The following is a 13,146-nucleotide window of genomic DNA, read 5'->3' as shown; positions in this document are numbered from 1 at the left end:
GTATAAAATACGGATAAATCGTAGTGGTTGGCATCTCTGTATAGATGTCACAGTTTAGTAGTATGCACAGCGTGTCTGATAGGTTGATACACCGTTACACTACAGGCGGCGGCTGCCGTACTTACTATAAACCCCCGGGAATTATTGACTGCATAAGAAGCCAATGTTCTATCCACCGCGAGATGACGATGGAAAGGAAATGCTACGGCAGCGCATCGCTACTGAAGTAGGACAACTCCCCCCAAAGTTCCATAAACCCGCCAAAAAGAACTCCCCGTGGCAGAATAAAACACGCGCCCCTTACCATAAAATCTCGCAAAAGACTAGGAAAACGCAAAGACAGGTGCAGTTCTACAGGGATTCGTCTACAGTGTGAGTGAGCAGGGGTGGGGGGAGGAAGGCCGTGAGAGGACGGTCGGGTTATTAACTGGTAATCAGGGCTGCACCTGTGCCAGACTGACTGAGCAATCTCACTGCGCCATTGTGCACCTCAATCACGACGCACGGGCAGCAGACCTTTGCTGATGAGGTGAGAGTGGGGATGCTGACGAGGTGAGCGCAGGGATGGGGATGCGGGGGGATGCTGACGAGGTGAGCGCGGGAATGCTGACGAGGTGAGCGTAGGGATGNGAGGTGAGCGCAGGGATGCGGGGGGATGCTGACGAGGTGAGCGCAGGGATGCTGACGAGGTGAGCGCAGGGATGCGGGGGGATGCTGACGAGGTGAGCGCAGGGATGCTGACGAGGTGAGCGCAGGGATGCGGGGTGGGGGAGGGGGATGCTGACGATGTGGAGGAGAGGGCCTAGCTAGCGAAATCACACGCCTCATAAACATTCTTCAATGGGGGAATTAGCATCCGCGGAGAAAGCAATTACAGGCAAGGACGCAGCAGCGGCGAAAACCTAACGAACGAACCTAACGAAACATGAAGTACAACTCCAAAGTTCACCGTCACCTATTTCTGTTTGTGTTGTTTCGTCTAGTCGGAGCGTATGCATCGATCAGCGCTATTTTTGTATTCAGGGAACCCATCATCTCTTCTACGTTTAGCAGCAGTAGTAACATGATGCCCGCGCCGACGAGTGCATTTCTCTGTTTTGAAATTATTTTCCACGAGGATTGCCACGACTGTTCACACTGTAGTGCTGTCGTTATCTCTATAAGGAAAATAGGCCGATATGCACATCTTAAAACCTATTAGGAAGGGCGGAGAATGTGATAACTCTAGCCTAACCTGCCGCGTCGATGCTACTGGCCGCAAGCTCACTAGTTCACTACACCTCTAGGAAGCAGCAACAACTGCAGTGAGTAACACTGAAATGCTACCTGTGATGGCTAATGAGAAAATGCTACCTGGTGGCTAACGAAGAAAAGCTACCTGCTGGCTAACAAAGAAAGACTACCTGGTAGCTAATGAGGAAATGCTACCTGGTGGCTAACTCTAAAATGTTACCTGTAGTAAAATGTTACCTGTAGTGGCTAACTCTGAAATGCTATCTGTAGTGGCTACTCTGAAATGCTACCTGTAGTGGCTACTCTGAAATGTTATCTGTAGTGGCTACTCTGAAATGCTACCTGTAGTGGCTAACTCTGAAATGCTATGATATCTGTAGTGGCTACTCTGAAATGCTATCTGTAGTGGCTACTCTGAAATGCTATCTGTAGTGGCTACTCTGAAATGCTATCTGTAGTGGCTACTCTGAAATGCTATCTGTAGTGGCTAACTCTGAAATGCTACCTGTAGTGGCTAACTCTGAAATGCTATCTGTAGTGGCTAACTCTGAAATGCTATCTGTAGTGGCTAACTCTGAAATGCTACCTGTAGTGGCTACTCTGAAATGCTACCTGTAGTGGCTAACTCTGAAATGCTATCTGTAGTGGCTAACTCTAAAATGTTACCTGTAGTGGCTAACTCTGAAATGCTATCTGTAGTGGCTAACTCTGAAATGCTACCTGTAGTGGCTACTCTGAAATGCTACCTGTAGTGGCTAACTCTGAAATGCTATCTGTAGTGGCTAACTCTAAAATGTTACCTGTAGTGGCTAACTCTGAAATCCTACCTGTAGTGGCTAACTCTGAAATGCTATATGTAGTGGCTAACTCTGAAATGCTAACTGTAGTGGCTAACTCTGAAATGCTACCTGGTGGCTAACTCTGAAATGCTAACTGTAGTGGCTAACTCTAAAATGCTACCTGTAGTGGCTAACTCTGAAATGCTATGATATCTGTAGTGGCTACTCTGAAATGCTACCTGTAGTGGCTAACTCTGAAATGCTATCTGTAGTGGCTAACTCTAAAATGCTACCTGTAGTGGCTAACTCTGAAATGCTATCTGAGCGAGAGAGAGAGAGAGAAAAAAGAAAGAAAGAAAGAGAAGGAGAGAGAGAGAGGAGAGCGAACAAGGGAGAGAGAGAGTGAGAAAGAGAGAAAGCGAGAGAGAGCGAGAGAGAGAGAGAGAGAGAGAGACAGAAGAGAGAGAGAGACAGAGAGCAGAGCGCAGAGAAGAGAGAGAAAAGAGAGAGAGAGCATCAGAGAGAGAGAGAGAGAGAAGGAGAAAAGAGAGAAGCAGAGAGAGAGAGAGAGAGAGAGAGAGAGAGAGAGAGCAGCCAGAAGAGAGACGCAGAGAGAGAGAGTAGAGAGAAGCAGAGAGAGAGAAGAGAGAGAGAGAAGAGAGAGAGAAGAAGAGAGAGCAGAGAGAGCAGAGAGAGAGCAGAGAGAAAGATGAGAGAGAGAGAGAGAGCAAGAGCAGAGCAGACGAGAGAGAGAAGCAGAAGAGAGCAGACAGAGCAGAGAGAGAGAGAAAGAGAGAGAGTGAAGGAAAAGCTAGACGAGAGCAGCCGTGCATAAACTAGCGGTCGCCCAGTCGCCAGTAACGATTAGAAAATCGACCGGGCAACTGCTTGCTCGTGTCAGCTGGTCCGGCGGGGCGACTAGATAATCGCCGCACAGGAAATAAAAAATTTACCAAACTGTCAGATTATTTTGTTATTCTCTACTAACCTTCTACATTATTCTAATGAAATGAATGGTAAATTTAATCAAATATAGAAAAAATAAGTCAAATTCTGAAGCCTAAAGTCCATGCGAAGTACGCAAGAGGTTGAAAGCTTGCTTCGTCGCTCAAGTGACGTCACGTCCGTACGGACTCAAACTCCTGTTTTAAGGTGCATTATGACCCTAACCCTAACCCTAACCCTAACCCTAACCTTAACCCTAACTCTAAAAAATAACCCTAACCCTATTAAAAACAAAATTAATTCAATTTTGTACAGTCGAAACTGTGACGTATGTCGGACGTATGTGAGCGAGGAAACAAGCTTTCAACCTTTTGTGCGAATGTTGTGTTCGATTTTCTAGGTCATGCTGTTAAACCTCTGCTAATTCGATAATACTGGGCATCCCGACCAATCAGCAATCGCGTAATAAAATATGATAATTTATAGGCATAATGGACGGTCTTCAGAGACCGCTGATCTTTGAAACCGACTTGCGGACTTGTTCCGATTTACTACGCATCAGTGTATCGAAACGAGTAAAAAATATAATTTTTAAGAATACCTTAGAATGCACATCACCAAATTGCACCATCCCCCCCTATAAAAACGTCCCCACATCCGAGTCATTCACTTTGCTATGACAGAAATCCTGGACCAGTGCCTACTGACCAGGACCAGTACTTCCTCAGAGTCACGGTTATTCGGTATATATATGCGCTCATTATTTCCACTTGATTTCATTGACAGCGCTTGATTATCTATGACGTTACTCCTCTGTAGCCTACATTACGAATTAGAGCGGCCACTTGACATAGCGGACGATCAGTTAGCCCATTGGCCGGTTTACTCATGCTGACCTAGAATGCCAATGCCAGCGAAAGATCCCAGATAGTCCCCCTGATTAGTTAAGTAGCCAGTCAGCTGCTGGAAACACGGACAGCTGTGAGTATGATGTTTACTTATGTCGCATTAATACGGATATTGTGCTTTCACTCTCTCTCTCTCTCGCTCTCGCTCTCTCGCTCTCTCGCTCTCTCTCTCTCTCTCTCTCTCTCTCTCTCTCTCTCTCTCTCTCTCTCTCTCTCTCTCTCTCTCTCTCTCTCTCTCTCTCTCTCTCTCTCTCTCTCTCTCTCTCTCTCTCTCTCTCTCTCTCTCTCTCTCTCTCTCTCTCTCTCTCTCTCTCTCTCTCTCTCTCTCTCTCTCTCTCTCTCGCTCTCTCCTCTCTCACTGTCTCTCTCTCGCTATCTATCTATCTCTCTCTCTCTCTCTCTCTCTCTATCTCTCGCTCTCTCTCACGCACACTGTCATACTTGTGATCCCACTCACTCAGGCTCTCATAATCTGTGTCCGTATAGAACAGAGCAGACTCCCTGGTTTGGTCTCTGGCCTGACTACTTTCATTGACATCACCAACCTTATAAGAGTAGTCAGTGCCTGCAGTCGGGCACAAATACTTCTAACTAGTCTTCAATGCTACTATCGTGGTGATCAACCGGTGTCTAGAACGAACTACCCATACACCCTTGAGGCAAAACTTTTTCCCCAAGAGTTTCCATTTTTCCACGAGTTAAAATGTCTATTTTTCATGTGATTTTACGCAAATGCAATCTCTGTGCCCCCTTACTGTATGAATATCAGCGAATAACGAACAAACTCTTGTAAGATAACCGTGCTCAATAACAAGGACTCTCTAGGACCAAATGTCATAATAGCTACATATTTTTCTCATAATAATTTCACAAAGCTTCCCGAGAATATATGCTATTCCCTAAGAATTCCAACTGGAGCTTATGTTCCGGGACTTTTTTGAGGCTCGACCTTTATAAACCCCCAGTGCGGTACAAGTGTTCAGGGGCACGCACACAGGGTACCCTGGCTGCTGTCTGACTTCACCACTCCAGGGTGCGAAATTAACGGGAGTCCGAAGTCAAATACTCCCTGATTTACTGTCGGACTCCCTGATTTACTGTCGGACTTCCTGATTTACTGTCGGACTCCCTGATTTACTGTCGGACTCCCTGATTTGACATATGCAGGAGTCCGTGCGACTCCCTAGAAATTCTGCTATACTAACTAGTAGTAGTTCGTTCCAGAGCATGGCCTCGCGGAATTACAATATTTTTTCAGCAAATCTCCAAAGAAAATTTGGCAGACATAAATCTTCAAAATAAGCACATGCGTTATTGTAAATATCTTTAATTTTGAATTTAGACTACGGACTCTCCTCATTTTGCTGCGGACTCCCTCTTTTTGAGGGCAGGGAGTCCAACGGACGCCCTTGTTCAAAAGTTAATTTCTACCCCTGCCACTCACCTATGCAGTTCTCCGGGTCGATGTGCGAAGCGAGGAAGGACGATAGCGCGGCAGCAGCTGGCTTCATCTTCAGCTTCCGTGCGACCTTGTAGACAGACTTCACGTCCTCCGCTGGTACCTCCAACCTGTGGAGACGAAGCAATGCTAAAGACATCCCTCCGGCATCTAGCGGGGAGGCCATAATTAAAAAAAAATTTGTTTGCCCTCACCTGACCCAGGCTGAAGTTTGGGTAGGTAGGTAGGCTTAATTTTGAGGGGGAGGTCTTTTTACAAATTCAGCATGGTGTCTACATGCTCGGGTGTGCTTGTGTGGAGATACCTTTTATGTAGAATGTTTGGTTTGCTTGGTACATATAATGTATTGCCTACAGATTTATATAATATACAGTGATACAATTTGTAAAAAAAGAAAAAAAGAAAAAAAAGAATGGGAGATCAATTTTGAGTTGGCCGCTTTTTGGCGGGTCGGTCGGGTGAGGGCAAACAAACAATATTTTTATCATGGCCTGAAGTATTGGTGGACGCAGGTGAAGTGGGGGGGAATTAACCAGAATGGGTAAGAAAAGATGGAGATTTTCTAGTTTTTTTTCACATTCTTGTTCCTCAACTTACCAGAAAAGATAAGAAAAGATAGAGAATTAGAGATTTTCTAGTTTTTTTCCCACATGTTCTGGTCCCTCAACTTACCTGAACAGGTAAGAAAAGATGGAGATTTTCTTAGGTTTTTTTCACCTGTTCTAGTCCCTTAACTTACCTGCAGCCATCAGCCCTTCACTGCTAAAATGCATTCAATAGTAACAGCTTTTACTCGACTTAACATCCGAGTCGAATAATCTTGTTTAGACATCACACGCGTGAGGATAGTTTTACTGTGAAAATGTCACAAAGTGATATCATGGTGGCAAGGTTACAGCATATAGATATTCATTAACTGATCTGACAGACTAACCACACAAAGGATGGCAGTAGACACTCTAGTTAATTATTAACTGCACAACTCATGTGAATAACACACAATCTAAACAAATTACATAATTTTCTGACAAGTAATAATTATGAATAATATATTTCTTTTATCGCAGAGAAATGCCATTAACGAAAATTACGATCAGACAGCAGAGAATTGACTGCTTGTTGCGACAGTACTGCTGCTTATGCGGCTGCTGCAGCTTTTCAGCATGCATAATGCACCAGTCAATTGAAACTCCGCCCCCCCCCACGACCCGCAGGAAAAGGCGGGGAATTTAATGCTTCCTTAGTGTTAAAAACAGCAATTTCTCTACCCATAAGGGGCAGGCAGTCTGTTAAAAGCCCCTATAACCGGGGAACATTTCTCAGATCCCAAACAAAACTAAATTCTGGTCCGTAAAGCCCAAGTATTTATTTATGTGAATTTCTGTCATGTGACACCTTTTTGCAAATAAACATATCGATTGGTAAAATACTGCAGACTTTGTAACTCCGAGTCCCCCACTTCCAGTGCGAGCTCTTCATTGTTAAATCACGGCTAAATGGCCCCGCTGGTAAAACGTCTTGTTAATTTCCCGGCCACCCCGAGGCTACTATGTCGTTACATGCGCGTTAGATCCCGGCTGTGGCAGCGTTAATTCCCCGCCCTGTCGCGGGGCCGGGGTTTCAATTGACTGGTGCATAAGACAGTTGGCAGCATAGGTGGCAGCACTTCTTCCCCCAGTAAAACAAAACAAGTGGCAGCTCATTTCCCCAGCACGAGAGACAGTTGGCAGTGCGTTTACACCGCGGTGTGACAGGTGGCAGCACGTGAGCGGTGCGTTTACACCGCGGTGTGACAGGTGGCAGCACGTGTGCGGCGAGTTTACACCGCGGTGGGACAGGTGGCAGCACGTGTGGCGTTTACACCGCGGTGTGACAGGTGGCAGCATGTGTGCGGCGCGTTTACACCGCGGTGTGACAGGTGGCAGCACATGTGCGGCGCGTTTACACCGCGGTGTGACAGGTGGCAGCACGTGTGCGGCCCGTTTACACTGCCGGTGTGACATGGTGGGTCAAGGACGGTATGCTGGTCGGTGTTTACACCGCGGCGGGATGCTGATAGGTGCAGCACGTGGAGTGCTGGGATGCGGTGTTTACACGGCAGTGGTTGTGCAGGTGGCAGAAGTGTGCGGTCGTGTCTCTACGCGGATGTTGGACAGGTGCAGCACGTTGCGGTGTTGATCACGCGGTGTGACTAGTGTGCAGCCGTGTGGCTGTTTACCGGCGGGTTGGACAGGGTTGCAGCGACGCTGTGCGGGCGTGTTTACACCGCGGTGTGACAGGTGGCAGCACGTGTGCGGCCCGTTTACACCGCGGTGTGACAGGTGGCAGCACGTGTGGCGTTTACACCGCGGTGTGACAGGTGGCAGCACGTATGCGGCGCGTTTACACCGCGGTGTGACAGGTGGCAGCACGTGTGTGGCGCGTTTACACCGCGGTGTGACAGGTGGCAGCACGTATGCGGCGTGTTTACACCGCGGTGTGACATGTGGCAGCACGTATGCGGCGCGTTTACACCGCGGTATGACAGGTGGCAGCACGTATGCGGCGCGGCGCGCGTCTGCGTGGCTCACCTAGCCGTGTATGCATAGTTGACAAGCTTCTCAAATGCCGGATAGTTGAAGTTCTGCAGCATGTAGTGCTTGTCGTAAACCTTCTCCTTGTCGTCGTCGTCAAACAGATCAAAGAAATAGCGGCTGCAGCAGGCCAGCACTGCCCGATGAGCGTGCAGCTCATGCGTGCCCACCTACAAACAAGCGAACACGCAGGTTTAGCGGGCAAACCTTGGTAATTCGTCGATACTCTTGCCAGTGACGGTAGTCTGGCATGAGCGCTTTTTGCCACGTGTTTCAATGTACAGTGAAACCACGATTTTACGCGCCCCGATTTTACGCGAATTCGCGAGCCGTTGACTCCCTTTTTTGCTCTTATATTATAGCCCCGATTTAGTGCGACCCCGCTTTTTTCGCGATGACACTTTATGGACCCCAACCATCGCGTTATAAAGGGGCTACACTGTATTTAGTATCAAGTATCAAATATATTATTTTATTATTAAAAATTATATATACGAGTGCGGAGTCAAATACTCCCTGATTTAGTGTCGGACTCCCTGATTTGACATATGCAGGAGTCCATGTGACTCCCTGAAAATTCTGTTATACTAACTAGTTCGTTCCAGAGCACGGCCTCGCGGAATGACCGTATTTTTTCAGCAAATGTCCAAAGAAAATTTGGCAGACGTGCAACCGCATGAATCTTCCAAATAAGCACATGCGTTATTGTTACTATCGTTAATTTTGAACTTCAGACTGCGGACTTCCTCTTTTTGAAGGCAGGGAGTCCGTTGGACTCCCTTGTTCACATGTTAATTTCTATCCCTGCGCCTACCTCTAGTATGACGTCGCAGAATTGCTTGTTCTTGCGCAGAGTGTTGAGGCTACTCATCGTCTTTCCGAGAATGGACGCCTCCTCCCAGCGAAACACTTCCTTGCCCATCACGGCCGAGTCGAGGGGCTCCACCTCCTCCTGCTTGTCACCCAACATGTCTTCTACCTGGCTTCCTTCTGTAGTTAGCTCCGTCGCTACGCGAGGCTTCCTCTGCGAACGGAGAGCCACAATTCAGCGACGGCGGCCGCAGGTACACGTACGCCACCTAGCGGCGTCGAGACAAAACGCCCGCCATGCCACACCTAAAGTCAACAATCGTACGGTGACGTTTGCGCCACTTTGCGCCACTTCCGAGGGAGAGCAGGGATAGAAATTAGCCAGTAGGTAAGGGATTTTACAGGCCTGCCAGGCAATTTTTACAGGCCGGGGACGGTTTTGTCATGCTGGGGGTAGATTTTCTACTGGCCCGTCGGGCTCGCTAGTATTAGAAATGCAGGCCCTAGCCTTAAAATACGGGCATCGGGCCCACGGGCCTCTTAGGATTTCGACCCATGGAGAGGCTTCGGTTTTGTAGGTTCAACCAAATTACAGCTGGTAACTAAACTCAACTAGAGTTGGTAGGTCCTGCTAGGACTGGAAACAACTACACTACATGACCAGCCACTGTCACATGGGGGAGGAAGATTTTATAAGAAAACTTTTGGCTTTAGACTGAACGTCGGTGTGTGCCGACTAAAGTATTTTGGTGAAATATAGGGGGTTATGGGTGAATATACGGTAAATTATATAGGAATATATACTGCCGTAGTATCTATACAATGTTGGCTTGAGTGATTACATGGGACTACAGCAAGAAAAAAAAAAAAAATTATTTTTCGGGGGCTACTTTTCAAGCTCGTGTGCATGAAAATAGCATTCTAAAATTTGGTTTGCATTGAACTCTATGCAAATTTCCGGGGGGTAAATCGCCCCGAGCCCCCGTGTATTTTTTTCACTGGACTACAGCCTTTACGCGGTTTACTCTACAAACTGAAATGACCCTTTACTGAAAAGTCAACGACATAGCTTTGACAGCCGAAAATATGAAGTTTGATATGTTTCAGCGTTATATAATCTGCTAAGGCAACCTCATACATGATAGAAAGGAACAACAGTACATTATTAAACGAAAAGCAATATTTAAGCTTCCTCTTTTCCTGCCAGCTGCAATATATTGACATTAAGCCTCTACTCTCCAATTGTTTCCTGTTAGGTTTTCATATACGTTAACTACGCTCAATGTGCTCACACATGCACACATGTACGCACACACACGCAAAGTGGCGGTTCAACTGCATTGCAGAAAGTCGAGGGGTTTGTTTTAAAGGGCAAGTGGACGCTACACACACGCACTTATGATCCTGAAACAATCTTTAGCCTTTAGGGTGGCATGCCGAGTGTTTCAGACTCGACCTCAGCTAGCATGTAAAACTAATAAACTGAAACTTGTTCACTTAGAGCTTCGTGGCTTCACCAGTCTTTAACAGCGAGTCACTCAGAGGCTCCCCGCCACTCCAACTGAAACCAGCGGGCGGGACCACATCCTACAAAGAATGGCATCTCCTAAAATGTCAAACACAAGCGTCATGCAACCTACCTCGTCATCGAACGAGGGGGCGTGCGAAGAACACGATCCGAAGGACAAGGGAGAAGCGCACATCTACGATGTTGTGTGTAACTTGTAAGGAGAGAAACGTGCAAAGGGGAGTTTCCAACACCAACCTGTCAGCAGCTACAAGCTAGCTCTCACACTGTTGTACGCGGCCGACAGACCGGGTGCCTGGAAATTTGCTCTCGCTCGCATAAAGCCCTCCGTCCTGATATCCTGTACAAATGTGGCGTGCGAGCGAGCGAGCGCGTGCCGCACATGCGAGTCAGGAGTATCGAGACGCGATTTCTTCTCTGCACAACTGAAAACACTTTCTAGAAAACATCCTGCAAATAAATGAAGAGATAGATATCAGTATTATGTACCAAATAAAGTATTCTATATGCACGCACGCACGCACACTCACACCTGAGTGACCTACAGGTACTCTTGTCATATATGCAAACCCCTAGCTCAACTGTCTGAGATATGGACTTAGATCCAATTTGGGAAAGTAGTATATAAATCTTCCTAAATTGTACATAATAATACAACAATCTACAAAACAGTCAGAGTATAGCAGAAAAAAACAGAGACAGCGCGATTTTCTCGCACCTTTTCTCCTAGTTTATTTTTGCGTAGTTAGTTTTTGTTTGTGTAGGTTGTATTAGCTTGGTTAACCAACGCTGCCCGGGGTACAACTTGTAGAGCCAATTCTGAAATATATATATATTTACTTAATTCTAAGAATAGAGTCGTAACAGAGAAACAAAATATGCAGGGATAAACAATATTCTGAAAAACCCAATTCGAAAGATTCTATCACTCCTGATTCTATGTAATGAAAGCTTCTGGTTATGCAACATTGCTATGAAATTGTGCCAAGTTATTATTAATATCATGCCTCTCTGGCTGTGCAAGCCTCGTCTCGCCTTTTAAATACACAATTGGTGGCATCTATCACGTGTCTCTCTTATCATTGGGATTCGCAATACATCAAAATAATACATAAAAACTCTGCACAGAATTAAAAACTGTAGAGCGATCTACATAATTCTAACTAATTATTAAACTACTGAACGGTGAGCACCTATCCTATTAAATCATCCGAGTATGAATACAGTACCAGAGCATATAACACATGCGATACTAGTACGTCGATACTAGAACGTTACAATAATAATCCAACATAACACTAACACACGAAATGCTTCATGGTTGCTTACAGTTACTGTAAACAATAACCATGACAACAGTCGTCTGAATGCAACTTGCAAGGAACATTGTACGCTCACGTACAACGCACATCACACGCACATTAGTGCTCCAGACTTTCCTGTAATCTACAGTTTCTGTACTTTACACAGACTACACAGATATTCTTCGGTCCACCCATTAATTCCAAACAACGATGAAATGAATCAGGGACCCATCCCTTACAAAAATTTAAGCAATCCACAAGCGATCGCACACATCGACCAAGCTAACGTCATTGTGGTGCCGCCCGACGAGGAATTATAGCAAGAGCTCGAAAGGAGAAGGCAGACAAGACCTGGCTCCAAGACCTAATCCCTATAAGTGTAACGTGTTTCACAACCCCATTCGCCTCCTCTAACACCCGACCCGTTGCCTGAACGTAACATGTCAGCGTAGGTAAGGGTGCCAATATAATACAGTGTCCGGGTTGTTAACTTCTTTCTCAAGTGGTTTGGTAATATTATAACTCTGCTCCGAGCGAGTCTTCCTAATGTTTTCGAAGCGCGGGTAAAGCATGGAGTAGCCAATCTACATAAATTTCACCCCGGGTATGTGTTTTAAGGGGTCAACTCCACCAGTGGAGGGCTGCAAGACTACACCCCTTTCCTCTCAACTTGGCAAAGTGATGAGAATCAGTAACATGTATTAACACACAGTAGTAACAGTGCAAAACAAACAGTAAACAGGGCTAAACAAGCACATACATGCACACACGTACATGCGAACGACGTTACGCACACGCAGGCATTCAACACCGCAGCAAGACGCCATAACCGATTGTAATCGACATCGTTACTTGGGTCAACGCGTGATCGATTACGAAATTACAAACGCGATTGACAACACTAAGATGAGCACACGTAAATGAAGCCACATCACAGGTATTTAAGTATTTAATTGGTTCTTCACCAACTGGTAATTACGTAAGGGACAGCTACAGCGCAGTAGATACTAGCTGGCATCGGCTGCTGCGTAAAAGACACTCAGAGGCTGCTAACAATACACATATATATTAATTATAACGTTGAACCGGCACTGGGTTATGCTAATTGTGATAATGAGCGGCTCGGCAGAAACGGGGATGGATTAATGCTGAGCATATTACTATTAGGCATTCCCTCTATGCATGTTGTCAGGCTCTTGCCTGGTAGAAATGTAGGCAGAAATGAGAATGGATGCCAATTGTAGGCCGTGTAGTATCAGTGCCCAGGCAGTGCTCAAAATAAGAAAAAAAATGTGGTTGTCCTGCGGACAACCCAGGCATCAAATCGGGTGTCCGCAACAATTTCTGTTGTCCCAAAAAATATCCCCAAATCTCCTATTTCAATCACATAATAATATGGTCAGAAAAACACCCAAAAACAGTGTTGTAGCCAGATTTTTTAACAAGGGGGGCAAAAACAGCACACTGCGCAAAATAGTGGATGACTTATATTTTAATGGCTCCTCCACCTCCCTATCCACACCCTACGGCTGCTCTACCTTCTGAGTTCTCTGCAATCTTTGTTTTGGGTGCCATGCGAAAAGGCGACATTTTGTTCATTGTTCTCC

General features: G+C 46.1%; 1 protein-coding gene across 5 annotated transcripts in view; it reads right to left on the bottom strand.

Annotated features, from left to right (window-relative positions):
• Positions 1–13,146, bottom strand: part of LOC106808951 (influenza virus NS1A-binding protein-like) — a 76,855-nt gene that overhangs the window by 31,922 nt on the left and 31,787 nt on the right. For 2 of the 5 annotated variants that reach the window (XM_014811879.1, XM_014811882.1), the window contains exons 3-7: positions 10,954–11,054; positions 10,473–10,685; positions 8,712–8,921; positions 7,895–8,067; positions 5,310–5,434 (exon numbers count right to left, since the gene is read on the bottom strand). In XM_014811879.1, the coding sequence (XP_014667365.1) occupies positions 5,310–5,434; positions 7,895–8,067; positions 8,712–8,867 (454 nt within the window). In that variant the 5' untranslated portion in view covers positions 8,868–8,921; positions 10,473–10,685; positions 10,954–11,054. The other 3 variants (XM_014811880.1, XM_014811878.1, XM_014811883.1) reach the window with 3 other exon arrangements.

The sequence above is a fragment of the Priapulus caudatus genome, unplaced genomic scaffold, assembly GCF_000485595.1.
Source record: "Priapulus caudatus unplaced genomic scaffold, Priapulus_caudatus-5.0.1 Scaffold317, whole genome shotgun sequence".
Lineage (NCBI taxonomy): Eukaryota > Metazoa > Priapulida > Priapulimorpha > Priapulimorphida > Priapulidae > Priapulus > Priapulus caudatus.
Note: the sequence above shows the minus strand (reverse complement) of the source record. Positions and strands in the feature narration are given on the sequence as shown.